This window comes from Triturus cristatus, chromosome 5_2 (assembly GCF_964204655.1).
Source record: "Triturus cristatus chromosome 5_2, aTriCri1.1, whole genome shotgun sequence".
Classification (NCBI taxonomy): domain Eukaryota; kingdom Metazoa; phylum Chordata; class Amphibia; order Caudata; family Salamandridae; genus Triturus; species Triturus cristatus.
In genome coordinates, this window is record NC_140588.1 from 1,107,264,620 (window position 1) to 1,107,280,833 (window position 16,214).

Consider the following 16,214-nt stretch of genomic DNA (forward strand, 5'->3'; position numbering starts at 1 on the left):
TGGCGACTATTTAACCTATCACGCCTGGTAGAATAGCAGCCCTCAAAATGAGCCTATGCCCCGAAACACTATATCTCTCCCAAAGCCTTCCGGTAGAAACCCCTCTCCTTCTCCCCCGGGTGCCTTAAAGAAACTACAATCTGAATTTGTCTAATTTTTTGGGCGGATAAGAGACCGTGAATGAACAGAGGCTTGATCTACGGGCCTTATGAGGAGAGGGGGTTGGGTATCCCTGATCGTTCCCGCTACTACAAAGCGACACAACTGCGGACTCTCTTGGAGTGGGCTCAGCCAGAGTCCGAGAAATGCTGGCTCTTCATTGAGCAAGTGCTTGCGAAGAAGGCTCTCTGGAAGATCCCTTTCCTCCGCAAGGCTAGTAGACCCCCGGGACTATATGGCTCACCTGTGGCCTGTGCCAGGATGAAATTGCAGCTTCTGAAAAATGCACTGTAGAGTTTTTAAACATAAAAGTATTTCTCTTGCAAAATGTACTTACCTGATCATATTGATTCTGGTACCTAACTATATATAAAGATAAGTGTTATTTTTATAAATTGTTGTGGATCTTCATTTTGAGTCGTGTGCATTATTTATTGCCTATTGTGTATATATATTTGCAGATGTCCAACACTCCTCTCTAATAAGCTGAAGGCTGCTCGACCAACCTACCCCCCTAGAAGGGCACCTCGGGATTGCCAGAGCAAGCCCCTGTACACTCACGAGGGAATGTCTGGACTCTGCACAGTATCTCTCTCTTTGATATACTATATGAAGAGTCAGCTTCCTACAATGCCAATTACATGTGCAGAGACATTCAGTTTTGCTGCTAAAGCTGCAGAACACAAAGGATGAACTCTGGGAATCAGATTTCAGCAAGTATTTGCATTTGCACATCACCAAATATCACTAAATGTTTGGATTCGTTTATTCTAATAAAATCTTTATTTCCACCACACTTCACAAATAAAATAAAATGTGCTTCATTTGTGCTTTCTTAGTTGCTAGTATATTCTGAAATATTTCTACAGTTCATTTACAAGTATTAACATTTTGTAGTGAGCTACAAAAAAATGAAATCCTGCAACCTTCATTTTTCACAATCCCTGTATTCAGCAAGATTGTGGCATAGTTCACTTTACAAAATCTTCTCATTTTGCAGTCAGAGAAATAAAGTAAACATGAGCCTCAATTGTAAGAGAATAAACATAGTCTGACATTTGAGATTTGTCTTTGAATGTACAACAAATAAAATCAAAATGTAAAGGGCTGTTTATGGCTCATTTGCCTTCTGATCTCCAGCATGGTCACAGGCATACTCATGAACTTGTAGTGCCAGAAATAGGTAGAATCAGTTATGTTTATTACAATCCACCAAGTTGCAGCAGGAGTATCTCGTGGAAAGATTTCAAAAAGAGTTCCCGGTAAGTGAGCACTGAGCAAAGAATATAAGGAGGAATCAGGGAGGTGGTAATGAGCCTGTGCTCCAGGGGAGGGACAAAGACATGTTGGACGGCCTAAAACAAAGTCAGTGAATAGAGTGCAAGCAAATGTGAGTTACAAATTGCAGCCAGTGATGAGCCATGGGAGAAATACATCCCTAGGTAGGCTTTCAGCACGTCTGCAATACGCTTTTGCAACAGACATCTCCACAGTCTGGTAATCTTCATCCTTGATGTAGGAATACTGTGTGTGGAATCACAGAACTATGCTTGGGATCATAGAACCTTCATAGGCAGGGACTGAGTCATCCTACCACCTGAGTACCCATGAGCCTAGGACCGACTAGCTATAGTGTCTCACTTGCCTTCCCACTCACAGAGGAACAAGTGATTAGACACCCCAGAACACAACCTTCCCGACCCTCTTAGGAATCGGGGGTGCAGGACTCACCCATTCGATCTCACACTCATACTAGCCCACAATAGGTTCTGACAGAGACACAAGGTAAGTTTAATAATGTTTATTTTAACTATCGTGCTCCAGTATGCAGTATACGTGCCACAATAAGTAAGAAAATGCCTAACACAAATACGGTCAGCATAGTAAGCAGTCCATCAATCATACAAGGAGCTGTCATTCTATAAGACAGGGTAGCCTGACCTACCTCCCCTTCTACAGGAGCAAAACGATTATATATAAGAAGATCTCCGGGTGTTAGCAGCAGACCCCGTACCTTAGCATTCACAGATGAAAGTTCTACTTCTCAGGTGCAGTCACGATCTTTTCCCTGAAAAGGTCCCTCTCCAAGTGTGTCTTGTTGCATATCTGAGCATACCTATATGACAAAAGTATGTGTTCCCAAACAACAGATGCATCCGTGTGTTTTGTCTAAGTGCTAGGGCCCGACCAGAACACAATAACAAGGGGCCTTTTTGTTTGACCTTGTCTACGGTGTTCAGACTAAATCCCAAGAAAGAACAGAACATGAAAACAAAAGCTGGTTCTGTGTGAAAGTACAATGTGGCACAAAGCAAAGTAAGTTTGTAAAGTAATGTGCGCAAAGCAGAGGGCAGTCTGCAACGTGCTCATGCTAACAAAGGGAAAACGATAATGGGCCTGCACGAGACATGTGACATCCTGAAGATAGGTAGTCTGACACAGCTGCATTTTAACCAAATGCGATTTTGTCAATAAATGCATTACATTGTTTAGCGGACAACAGCATCCTCGCTCCCTACAATCAAACGGATGCCCTAACTGCTCATGCATACCTAACACAGAGGTTTTTATGTGTCACGTGATTCAGTAATAAAACCAAAACATTACTTATTTGGGGTGCAAAAAGTTGTGTAAGCGATAAAGCAAAGGGAGGCTTCTATGCCCCTATGACAGGAGAACACTCAAAAGTCGGTCCAACCTGGGTCATCACAAATCACATCTTTCTAAACTATACAAATATGTATTGGCAAAGTCAATGGCGGCCCTGCCAAGTTCCCGCATCAGGCCGTAGACCAACACATTTCAGTGCGGTGTCCGCATCACTCACTATAGCGCCTCCTCAGCTGTCAAGCTTAGCCGGAGCACTGCTAATGTGCCACTAACTGACTGAGCAAAGCTAAAGTGACAGCGCGCGGTCTGCGTTGCTCAGGGCAGTCTTGGGAGCTCCCTCGCAGCTGCTCGCAGCTCTAGCTAAGCTATTATGTGAAACAACCATTACAACACAGTCATTACAACGCACTACATTTACGATGCAGTCATTACAACGCAACTGCTTTTGCATCGCATGCCATTACAACGCAGCCATTACAACGCATTACACTGCAACGCATGTCACTACAACACGTCATTACAACACATAACCCCTACACAATCCAACACTTACCCTACTGTTGACCTCACTGGAGTGGGAATAGTGATTTTTACCCCTACGCTATCCAACGCTTTCCCTACTGTTGCACTCACTGGAGTGGGAGTAGTAATTTTTACCACTACACTATCCAATACTTACCTTACTGTTGCTCTAAAAGTATGATGCGTTGTAATGGTCTATGTTGTAGTGGTATACGTTGCAATGGAATGTAGCTTCTAAAAACGTGTTGTGATGGCATGCGTTGTAAAATCATGCATTGTAATGGATGTTGCAATATAAAAACCGAGTTGTAAAGACATGCGTTGTAAGCGTTGTAAATGTTTGGGTTGTAAGTTGTCCTATTCAGCTACTACAAATGATTCTGCTACAACGTAACATAGTAACCCTGATTAACCCGACCGTGGCGCAGCATTACTGGATACATTCACTGACATCACGAGCAATCAGTGCCCAGACAGCTAGGACACACAGAAGAACGCGTGTGTCACATTCATAGGTGGGCCCGGCCACCCATGCGGGCAGCAGAGGGTTTAGTTATGAATAAAGTTTGGCAGTGGCACTGCTGCTGCCTGAGTGGGGGCTCAGCAGCCCAGGGCACTGCAGTCTCGCCACTGCTTGCACCGTATAGTGGGACCCCAGCTGCTGCCTGAGTGGGGGCTCAGCAGCCCAAGGCACTGCAGTCCTGCCACTGCTCGCACCGTATAGTGGGACCCCAGCTGCTGCCTGAGTGGGGGCTCAGCAGCCCAGGGCACTGCAGTCCCGCCACTGCTCGCACCATATAGTGGGACCCCAGCTGCTGCCTGAGTGGCGGCTCAGCAGCCCAGGGCACTGCAGTCCTGCCACGGCTCACACCGTATAGTGGGACCCCAGCTGCTGCCTGAGTGGGGGCTCAGCAGCCCAGGGCACTGCAGTCCCGCCACTGCTCGCACCGTATAGTGGGACCCCAGCTGCTGCCTGAGTGGGGGCTCAGCAGCCCAGGGCACTGCAGTCCTGCCACTGCTCGCACCGTATAGTGGGACCCCAGCTGCTGCCTGAGTGGGTCTCAGCAGCCCAGGGCACTGCAGTCCTGCCACTGCTCACACCGTATAGTGGGACCCCAGCTGCTGCCTGAGTGGAGGCTCAGCAGCCCAGGGCACTGCAGTCCCGCCACTGCTCGCACCGTATAGTGGGACCCCAGCTGCCGCCTCAGTGGCGGCTCAGCAGCCCAGGGCACTGCAGTCCTGCCACTGCTCGCACCGTATAGTGGGACCCCAGCTGCTGCCTGAGTGGGGGCACAGCAGGCCAGGGCACTGCAGTCCCACCACTGCTTGCACCGTATAGTGGGACCCCAGCTGCTGCCTGAGTGGGTCTCAGCAGCCCAGGGCACTGCAATCTCGCCACTGCTCGCACCGTATAGTGGGACCCCAGCTGCTGCCTGAGTGGCGGCTCAGCTGCCCAGGGCACTGCAGTCCTGCCACTGCTCGCACCGTATTGTGGGACCCCAGCTGCTGCCTGAGTAGCGGCTCAGCAGTCCAAGGACCTGCAGTCCCGCCACTGCTTGCACCGTATAGTGGGACCCCAGCTGCTGCCTGAGTGGGGGCTCAGCAGCCCAGGGCACTGCAGTCCTGCCACTGCTCGCAACGTATTGTGTGACCCCAGCTGCTGCCTGAGTGGCGGCTCAGCAGCCCAGGGCACTGCAGTCCTGCCAGCTGCTGCCTGAGTGGGGGCTCAGCAGCCCAGGGCACTGCAGTCCTGCCACTGCTCGCAACGTATTGTGGGACCCCAGCTGCTGCCTGAGTGGCGGCTCAGCAGCCCAGGGCACTGCAGTCCTGCCACTGCTCGCAAAGTATTGTAGGACCCCAGCTGCTGCCTGAGTGGCGGCTCAGCAGCCCAGGACACTGCAGTCCTGCCACTGCTCGCAACGTATTGTGGGACCCCAGCTGCTGCCTGAGTGGTGGCTCAGCAGCCCAGGGCACTGCAGTCCTGCCACTGCTCGCACCGTATTGTGGGACCCCAGCTGCCGCCTGAGTGGTGGCTCAGCAGCCCAGGGCACTGCAGTCCTGCCACTTCTCGCACCGTATTGTGGGACCCCAGCTGCTGCCTGAGTGGTGGCTCAGCAGCCCAGGACACTGCAGTCACACCACTGCTCGCACCGTATAGTGGGACCCCAGCTGCTGCCTGAGTGGGGGCTCAGCAGCCCAGGGCACTGCAGTCCCGCCACTGCTCGCAACGTATTGTAGGACCCCAGCTGCTGCCTGAGTGGCGGCTCAGCAGCCCAGGGCACTGCAGTCCTGCCACTGCTCGCAACGTATTGTGGGACCCCAGCTGCTGCCTGAGTGGGGGCTTAGCAGCCCAGGGCACTGCAGTCCCGCCACTGCTCGCACCGTATAGTGGGACCCCAGCTGCCGCCTCAGTGGCGGCTCAGCAGCCCAGGGCACTGCAGTCCTGCCACTGCTTGCACCGTATAGTGGGACCCCAGCTGCTGCCTGAGTGGGGGCACAGAAGCCCAGGGCACTGCAGTCCCACCACTGCTTGCACCGTATAGTGGGACCCCAGCTGCTGCCTGAGTGGGGGCTCAGCAGCCCAGGGCACTGCAGTCCCACCACTGCTCGCACCGTATAGTGGGACCCCAGCTGCTGCCTGAGTGGCGGCTCAGCAGCCCAGGGCACTGCAGTCCTGCCACGGCTCACACCGTATAGTGGGACCCCAGCTGCTGCCTGAGTGGGGGCTCAGCAGCCCAGGGCACTGCAGTCCTGCCACTGCTCGCAACGTATTGTGGGACCCCAGCTGCTGCCTGAGTGGCGGCTCAGCAGCCCAGGGCACTGCAGTCCTGCCACTGCTCGCACCGTATTGTGGGACCCCAGCTGCTGCCTGAGTGGCGGCTCAGCAGCCCAGGGCACTGCAGTCCCGCCACTGCTCGCACCGTATAGTGGGACCCCAGCTGCCGCCTCAGTGGCGGCTCAGCAGCCCAGGGCACTGCAGTCCTGCCACTGCTCGCACCGTATAGTGGGACCCCAGCTGCTGCCTGAGTGGGTCTCAGCAGCCCAGGGCACTGCAGTCTCGCCACTGCTCGCACCGTATAGTGGGACCCCAGCTGCTGCCTGAGTGGCGGCTCAGCTGCCCAGGGCACTGCAGTCCTGCCACTGCTCGCACCGTATTGTGGGACCCCAGCTGCTGCCTGAGTGGCGGCTCAGCAGCCCAGGGCACTGCAGTCCCGCCACTGCTCGCACCGTATAGTGGGACCCCAGCTGCTGCCTGAGTGGGGGCTCAGCAGCCCAGGGCACTGCAGTCCTGCCACTGCTCGCAATGTATTGTGGGACCCCAGCTGCTGCCTGAGTGGCGGCTCAGCAGTCCAGGGCACTGCAGTGCTGCCACTGCTCGCACCGTATTGTGGGACCCCAGCTGCTGCCTGAGTGGCGGCTCAGCAGCCCAGGGCACTGCAGTCCCGCCACTGCTCGCACCGTATAGTGGGACCCCAGCTGCTGCCTGAGTGGGGGCTCAGCAGCCCAGGGCACTGCAGTCCTGCCACTGCTCGCACCGTATAGTGGGACCCCAGCTGCTGCCTGAGTGGGGGCTCAGCAGCCCAGGGCACTGCAGTCTCACCACTGTTCGCACCGTATAGTGGGACCCCAGCTGCTGCCTGAGTGGGGGCTCAGCAGCCCAGGGCACTGCAGTCCCGCCACTGCTCGCAACGTATTGTAGGACCCCAGCTGCTGCCTGAGTGGCGGCTCAGCAGCCCAGGGCACTGCAGTCCCGCCACTGCTCGCACCGTATTGTGGGACCCCAGCTGCTGCCTGAGTGGCGGCTCAGCAGCCCAGGGCACTGCAGTCCACTGTGCAGCTAGCCTCAATGAATGCCCAGTGCCACGCGGCGAGGAGTTGAGTTCGTGGTCCGGACTGCTGCCAGGGATGGATTGGGGTCAAAAATCGGCCCGGGCACACAAAAAAAATGTGACCACATTTGCGTATTGCCTTTCCGCAAAACACTTCTTCAGCTGAGTTTTTTTAAAAGAATGGGGGTGGGGGCATGTTTTATTAACTTCACTTAGATAAAAGAAAATGCACAGATACATCCACACTGCTGAGACACACATGAATGCAGGTGAGAGCACTTCTGCTCAGGCCCCCTGCCCCCGCTCTATCAGTATACATTAATGGCATGGTCCTGCGAGAAAGGGAGTGAAACCTCTGCCCATCTGCCTCGGGCAAGGCCACTCAGGCACCCTCTGGGCCACATGTGGCATCCTAATAGCACAGACAGCCCCCAGGGTGCCCAAAAAAGCAGCCCACAGCAAGAACTCGGCTACCGGCCCTTCGGCCATGTCCATAGTGCCCGCGTTACCAATCCGAGCCAGGCTGCAGCCATGCCCGCTGCCTGCTGGGGGCGTGGTGGCGGCCAGTGCTTACCAGGCCCGTACCCAATTGGTGCTCAGTACACAGAAGTAAGTGGATCATCTAATTCCTAATACAATTTGCCTTTTTGTAGGGTGCATGATCAGAATGCTGGTGTAAGTTACAGCCGACCTCTGGAGTCACAGGCTCTCTGCTCACCGGAAGTTGAGTTCCGCGTTCTGGAGTGAGTCGCACTAACTCGTTTTGGGGTGAGCCTGGGCCGGTCCAATTGCCTTTACATTCAGCGCTGAGCGCCACTAAGTCAGCAGAGCCTGTGGCTGTGAGACTGGCTGCTGCTGAGTGCTCTGCCCGTGCGGCTGATTTCCTGCTGTCAGTGGGAAGCGGAGTGGGCCCCGTGCAGGGTATTGAATGATTGTGTTTGATGTGTCCGGCCCCACGAAGGCTCAGGGCCCTGGGCCACTGACCCAATGTTAGTAACGCCTCTGTGGAAAGATACGAATACTCTTTTGTGCACCGCGGGTAGGGCTGGGTCAGTGCAGTGTACTTACAGCAGGACTGTGACAACAGGTACGCACCATGTCACAGAGTGAATGAAGCTCACACGTCTGCTGCCTCTGGGTCCCTTTCCCGCCATGTCTGAGGGAACATTGTGCACTTTGTATCTGTGTATGAGGGCATCTTTCAGTTCTGCTGCTCCTCCCGCATCTGTTCTTATGCTGTTGCATTCTCCCTCCATCCTCTGTGCAGAAGGGACGCTTGCAGCATTGATGCACGTGTTCTCTTTTGTTGTGGAAGCTTGTGACTGATTTGTGACAAAGGGCCTCATTTAAGTTTAGGCGAGCGGCCCATGGGTCCACCATGGGATGCGGTAAATGACTCCAGTACCCATGGTAGGAAAGCCACCCACCGCCGAGGGGGCAGGGGAGCATTATAATGTTTTATATTCCGTACCTGGAGGTTAGGAAACAGTAAAAAAAAAAACTACATATGCTACATCTAAATTGGGCGGGGGACGTGTAGCCATTTGGCCACAGCGGAGACAGCGGAGTCTCCTCTGTGGCCAGGCTCGAGGTCCACCCGTGATTACATTCGGCCCTATATATTGGCAGAGGAAACTTTGCCACCCTCTGTGCCAGTATACAAACGTGGCCTTGAGTGAGCCTTGCACTACTCTTGATTCATACCCAATTCTTCTAGGTAGAAGTGACACTTGCAGTGCTGTGCATGTGCTGTGCATGTGCTGTGCATGTGCTGGTACATGTGCTGGTACATGTGATGTACATGTGCTGTGCATGTGCTGTACATGTGCTGTGTATGGTAGAAGCTTCGCTTGCTTTGGCTGTTGCCTCTTGGGTGCTGCTTACACTCTCATACTTTGATCTTTGGATAAAGCCTTCCTTGGAGGTCTGTGTGGGATGGTCTGTCACAGGCCTGCAGCGGGGTCCATTGGTCTGTGCCCTTGGAGGAGGCTTCCAATGTAAGGCTTTGATAGAAGGTTTTGGAATGTCTTTTCAATAGGTTTCTTTGATTACTTTGCCAGACGTCTTTAAGGAACGCTTTTAATGGAATACATTAGTGGGATTTTCGGAGGAACGTCATTTGTAAATGCCTCTGGGGGGTGAGTTTTCCAGACAGGATTCAAGAGATGAATTACTTCCTGGATTTATTTGTTAAAGATGGCTTTGGAACCCTTTAGCAAATGTCTTTGGGGGAACCCTTTCAAAATGGCTCCTGCGATGTCTTCAGAGTGAGCTGTGGATGGAATGCGTCAGTGGCTGCTTCTGGGAAACGCCTTCCATGCCTCTCTTTGTTGGGTGTCGTTTCAGGAAGTCTTCAACTGAAGGGTTAGGGTTTCAGAAAAGCCTTTGGTTGATATTTTAGGAGAAATGCCAGAAGCCATTGGCAGAAGCTATTTAGAAATCTTAAAATGAATGTCTTTAAAATGCCATGTCCAGCTGAGAGCCCTGCAGTCCCACGCTCCTAGCCCAGAGATTTCCCCACTCTGCCTTGTCTTCTGGTAGATGCTGGCAAGAGGGGCGCTATTAATACCTCATATTTACGAAACAGAAAAACGAAAAGGCTTCAATCACTTTTCAATAAAGAAATTATTCTTCTCATTATTTTGAGCTTGGGCAGACTTGATTGGTCACCTGCATGTCATTTGCTTTACTTTTGGTTTCACTTTTCTTTGCTTTTATCAGCAGTTTGCCAAACCCTGGTCTCTTATGAAAGCATGGAAAACTTGCAGACCCTTGTGCTGAAGGTAAGGGTTTTGAAAATTGTGCAGCTGGCCAATAGATGAGTTGTTCGGGCGATAGATAGTAGTATCCTGTTAGTGGTGCTTCGGAGATGGACTCTTCAGTCAGACTGTCTGAACACACCCTTTATCCAGGGTATGAAGTGGGATACCTTTGTGAAGACTCTGGGAGGCTTTCCTGTGCTTTGTCCATGAGAGACGATGCCCTGCAGGACATCCCGACAGATCAACGGGCCTCCGGAATCGCCCTACAAGGGGAAGAAAAGCACATTTAAGGGAACAGTATTTTGTTTAATTTAAAAATAAAAGCAATTGCATCGCGCATTGTACTGACACACCGTGGGTTTCTTTATAGAGTTTATTCCCAGACCTGCACTCTACCACTGCCCCCAGACACAGCGACAGCTTATAGCACATAACAGATGCTAGGGCCAAAATACTAATGTTTGCCTCTCACAAATCAGTCCAAAACTGTTCTGCTGCTGTAAGGTCACTATACTGAAATGTACTAAACTCTAAAAATGATGAAACTGCTAAAATTGCAGAAAGCACCAAATAACTAATCGTTAATTATGCAACATTTCCCCCATTGCGATTACTAAGGAGCGAGTACCGATAACTATGTACCAGTCGCATCCGACATGGCTCGTGGCTGGGAGGAGGAGCGGGCATGAGGGGTCTCGGGGGGGTTTACAGGGGGTGTCACTAGGGCGGGTCACGGGGAAATTAAAACAAATAATAATACAATTAAAGTTACCTTTCCGCTGGGTCCCGCATCTTCTCGGCTCCTGCTCTCCTGCTCGACAGGAACAGGAAGAAGCAGCCAAGCTCCCTCCCCTAAGCCAATCACAATGCTGCAAGCAGCGTTGTGATTGGTCAGGACGTCACCCAGCCAGGGGCCAATGGGGTTGTCATGTTCTCCATGCCGGCTGCAATGAAGCCTGCATGGAGAAGGGCAGAGTGCGCATGACTGGTTAGGGTGGCCCGAGTGGGCCGACCAAATAGTCTTTGCGCACTCAGGAGTGGACAAACGATTCCTCCCCTGCTCAAAGAGCAGAGCAGCCCCACCCACCCATCCGCCAGCAATGCGCAAAGCAAACATGAAATGGTAATAACTTTCAGGTATTACCATTTTATGTTTCGGCTTTCTCACACTGTGAGAAAGCAGTGGGGCGACGCTCCTCCGCCCTAGTGGAGGAGCCGCCCCTGCTATGTACTACCGAACCACAAATTGTGAATAGCTGCAAAAACTATATTTTGCACTAGCAAATTACCATCAAGTTCAAGCAGTCGTCAAGCTGGGGCAAACTATAAACAGGGCCCGAATGTATCGGTTTGTTACAAAACTGCATCTTAGTTTGCAACGGTGAGGAGAATGATCATTATTATTGGAGCACAGAAGAGGAGGCGGAAACAGGAAAGGACATTTAGAGGTAGAGTGACATTTTCTGGATACTGTGCGTGATGAGTATTACAAATGCCCACATAATCTTTCCTAGCACCCTTCAATTATTGCAGGACACCTAGGTGCATGTTTACGGAATTGCACATTTTCCACCAGTAGTAATGTCGTGAAGATGAGACAGACATTCAGATCTGCGCTTTCTACAACAGACTATCTGTAAACAAATAACCCGAATCTACACATCCTAAATATACAGGTGGTCTGCAGTGCTGGGTGCCAAATAACAGATATTATCGCCCATTCGCTAACCACGATTCATACATTCTCAGGCATTGTAGACTAAACAACAGTTTTGCAGAAGGAGAGTGTGGTGAAAGATGTCTATTCGGCAAATCACATGAATATTGTTAAAATAAACCATAAAGCTGGCATGATGTCGTGAACACACCTAACATGGGGTTTTGTAATGTTGTAGGTGACGGTCCATATACCATTTGCCCATGGTTTTTCACACCATACATTGAAGCCCAAACGCCAAGTGGAAGGAGATACAATGGTGCACACAGACCCACAACTATGTAGAACACACATTTGGTCTGCTTAAAGGAAGATTCAGATGTCTACACAAGAGTGGGGCAGTAGACTCCAGGGACATCATGTCAAATATATCAGAGCATGTTGCCCAATGTTGGATAACAGTGCAATATGAAAAGATATGCTCTAAGGACATTTTGATGAAGACTCTGGTAAGTATTGACTCCAAACAAGGCAGGAGGCAGTCACTGCTGCAGAGAATAGGACACAGTACACAGACATCACAACAAATCATGTCTGAGATAAGTGCTCTTCATTTATGATGGTAATATAAATGACATAAATGCAGGCTTGGGTTTAGCCAGTGGTTCCTGTTTGTTCATAGCTGTTACTTTATTCATACATTTCTTAACAATCTCGCATAATGAACAACGGCCAGTCCTGGCATGTACACCATTGTCAATAAAATCGAGAACACTTTCAACATAAAAACTCAAATAATAAAGAAAGGAAAATGTAATTTAATGATGCCTCCCTGCAAGTGTTGGTGCCTCGGCTTCTTGGTTAAAAATAATGATTCCCTTTGGATGTATTGCACATTTAAATCACTGACGTGTTAACCACAAGCGACATTCACACAGTATTAGGTTACAATTCCACTTGGGATGCTAAAGCACTTATTTGAAAAATATAGATTTTTATTCCAAAATCATACAATATGTTAAAAACATGTGCAAATGAACAATTAATATTAAATAATTTTTCAAAACATATTAAAATCCATCTCTATTACATAGGTAGGACAATCAAACAAACTCATTACACTACAACGGTTCCTGGAAAGGAATATGGTGAGACAATTGTATTTGTCTTGACACTGTTAATCCTGGAGTAATAAACAGCACAACCCAGAAGAATAAAGTGTTTGTATTGCTGCTGTCTTTCCACTGATCTAACACAGTTTTTTAAGCGTCGACGCGTTTCAGTGGCATAATATCATTAAAGCCACCTTCTTCAGGACAAGGGGTTTGGTTCATTCCTTTCCACAATTGAATGTTCCACACAATAAGGTTGAAACAAATAAACATATAGATGTTTGTGGGGAACAGTTACACTAATTTCTGGCATAATTAACATCTCCTACCTAAAGAAAGTTCCTACATTTGCATACATTTTTAAAAATATATATATATAAACCATGACAAGCTCCCAGTCTGGCCTGCCTGTACGTGGAAAAGGTTGAGAACAGGCACATCTTCAATGAGGCGGCGCCATTTTTTGAAAACATTATTTCTTGGCGAAGCTTCATTGACAATATTTTCTTCATTTGGGAAGGTGAGGAATCCGATCTAGTACAATTTATAGACTGGCTTAACCTGGGTGATAAAAATCTTAAATTCACAGCTGAATATAATAACACATCAGTGAATTTTTTAGATATCACCATTAAAAATATAGCGGGGACACTGGAGGCCGAGCTTTTCACCAAGCCCACAGATAGAAATACACTCCTACATTATAGGAGTTACCACCCACGATCCCAGGGGGATAACATCCCCTTTGGACAGTTCCTTCGTTTAAGAAGGAACTGTTCATCTCTTGATGATTTCTACAAACACTCAGAGAAGCTGAAGAGGAAAACTTAAAGACAGGGGCTATCCAAAAAAAGTATAAAGCATGCTTTCAAGTGAGCACGTTTCTACAATCGAGAGAGTATATCGGACCAAAATCCAACCAGGGTCAAAAAAAAAATTGACACAACAAAAGATAGGATCGTATTTGTAATTCAGTTTTCCAACGTGAGTAATAAAATAAAGAACGTAGTCAACTCAAACTGGAACATCCTAAATGAAAATAAAGAAACTAAATTAAGTAAGCCACTTTTTGCATTCAAACATATGATAATATTCGCAAAAAGTTAGTGCACACATATAGAGACACCCTACCATTAATACAAGGTACACTCCAGAGAGGAAGAGCCCTTGGTAACAACAAATGTGGAAATTGCACGATATGTGACAATTGCTTAGTTACAAAAACTCTAACAGACAATGGTTACACGCTGACATCAAAAAGCCTCAATAATTGCAGGAGCTGTAACATGATCTACCTGTTGCTCTGCCCATGTGGGTTAGCTTACGTGGGAGAAACAGGTAGAGAATTAAGATTGAGGTTGTTAGAACATAGATCAGCCCTAAAAACAAATACACAGAATGCACCCCTGGTGGACCACTATAAAGCACTTAAACACAACCATATGGAGTTTGAGTGGTTCATCATAGAAAAAATCACTGGTAACAAGAGAGGTGGTAATTTAGAACTGAAGAGGAACATTAGGGAACTCTGGTACATTTCCACATTAGACTCCATACAGAGGGGGCTCAATACCAGAGAGGATTGGATGAAACTAACTGTGTAGACTAAAGGGTTGAGGAAGCAGTATACCATGTTATGCAGGAATGTCCTTAGAGAGGTTATACATTTAATGTAACTCATTTAATGCAAGAAATTTCTGAGGTGTGGTAATGTGAAATTATAATTGTTTTTAATTATCTTAGGATAAAATCCTTGGTTGCCTTAGATAGTATGCCTCCTGTAAAAACACGAGGATTAAAGTTATAAAAATTGAGCCATTAAAACAATTTATAAAATAAAAGGTCTTCCATTGAATATAATTACTATGAAACACCATTCAAAGATGGCGCTTTCCTTAACATGGACGCCATTTACGTTTTCCTGACGTTTTCCTGTCAGGCAACTAAGAGGAAGTGATCCCGCGCAAATCACGCAATATAAACTGGTCACCAATGCTAGTTTGCGTATAATTGAACCACAAAGGAGACAAGACGCTGGAATAAGCTAACCCCATGAGCATTATAGGTAAGCAAATCGTGAGGAGAATGGCGCGGCTTGAGCGTGTACAAGAAGTTATTTTAAGATAAACCTATTACAGAATGTAACGCAATGAGGGTAAAATACCTCATGAGAAGTTAGGAATTTGATTACTAAATGTTGGTACAATCGGCGATGTTGGTAATGTGCACTCCTGTTAGTAGTAGGGGAAGGCATCTGCAAAACGATTTGCACATATGTTTAGTGCATCTTTATATGACACGGTGCGCAATTAGTTAAAAATACGAAATAATGCTACTCGGGAAGAGAAAGGCTTGTTTTTAAAAAAATTACCACTCGTTCTGATATGGCATAGTTGACTAGCATATGAGGGTCAGGAATGAATATTGAAATATACATAATTAATAGATGAGGAACATGTTCCTATTTAATGCAGGATTTAGATATGCACGATATGATGGAGTGCGAACAATGACCTAATGAAATTTGAGGACTCTGTGCCCCATATTGTGTATTTAACACACATGTTTATACCGTTATCACAGCTAATGGTATGCGCTCCAGTAACAGAACATGAGGAGAATTTGAGAACTCTGTGCCCCAGATTGTGTATCTAACACACATGTTTATACCTTATATCATAGCCAAGGGTATACGCTCCAGTAAACAGAACAAAATTATAAAAATCAAGTGGATTGTAACCAGCTTAGACATTTGAAACTTAAAACCTGGGGATGATGGGAATAGTAATAACTATACAAATATGGCCCCAAACGTAATAAACCCTCGTTTTATGTATAGGGTGGAACTATTCAATATCAAACCACGGATTGAATAGTGGCTGCACACAAATAGGACTAAAAAAGGAGTCCCACAGGTAAACAGAGGGATGACCAAATCCAACAATACATTTTGATTAAAGTTAACAAAAATGAAATGACAATCATGTTGCCCTTATGTCCCCATTTTAGAGAATAAAACGATAGACATTTGGTGCATCGTCATAAGGGAAGATACATAACCTTATGGATTGAAATCCAACTGAGTGCTTTTGCACCGGTAAGTCACTAAACGAATGAAGGAGTGAATGGTTGAATGGGTTATAACTGGAGGGGATTGAATTTTGTCAGATCTATGCTTGGATGTTTATAGCACTTATAGACCTTTTGGGTAATATGTAGTACACATAACATTTTAGCTCCATGTAAAACTTGTCATGAATTGGAAAATACTTTATTTGATTAAAAAATATAATCATAAAAGCAGAACATACACACCACACATATACAAAAAAAAAGATAGTTAAAATGGCCAAGAATTATATAAAAGTTCAAATTTTAAGAATATGTAGCGGCAGAATGTTAATGATGTGGCAAAGAAATGAGTGTTACTGTCAGAGTCTAAGATGGCGGACCAGAATTATAAGGAGACCCAGAGAATGTAAACATTTCATTAAAACAGTCGTCAAATAGCAGTGTCGATAAAAATCATCGGAATCAGATACCCTGATATTGCAGGCGTTGA

The 16,214-nt window shown here is 47.7% G+C and overlaps 1 protein-coding gene across 3 annotated transcripts in view; it reads right to left on the reverse strand.

Moving 5' to 3' along the window:
* Window positions 1-1,945: 1,945 nt before the first annotated feature.
* LOC146829787 (granzyme B(G,H)-like) overlaps window positions 1,946-16,214 on the reverse strand; it is a 163,172-nt gene continuing 148,903 nt past the window's right edge. For 2 of the 3 annotated variants that reach the window (XM_085608501.1, XM_085608502.1), the window contains exons 5-7: window positions 8,852-10,146; window positions 4,217-8,768; window positions 1,946-3,869 (exon numbers count right to left, since the gene is read on the reverse strand). In XM_085608501.1, the coding sequence (XP_085464627.1) occupies window positions 10,000-10,146 (147 nt within the window). In that variant the 3' untranslated portion in view covers window positions 1,946-3,869; window positions 4,217-8,768; window positions 8,852-9,999. Of the gene's footprint in view, window positions 3,870-3,908; window positions 8,769-8,851; window positions 10,147-16,214 lie in introns of all 3 variants that reach the window. The other variant, XM_085608503.1, reaches the window with a different exon arrangement.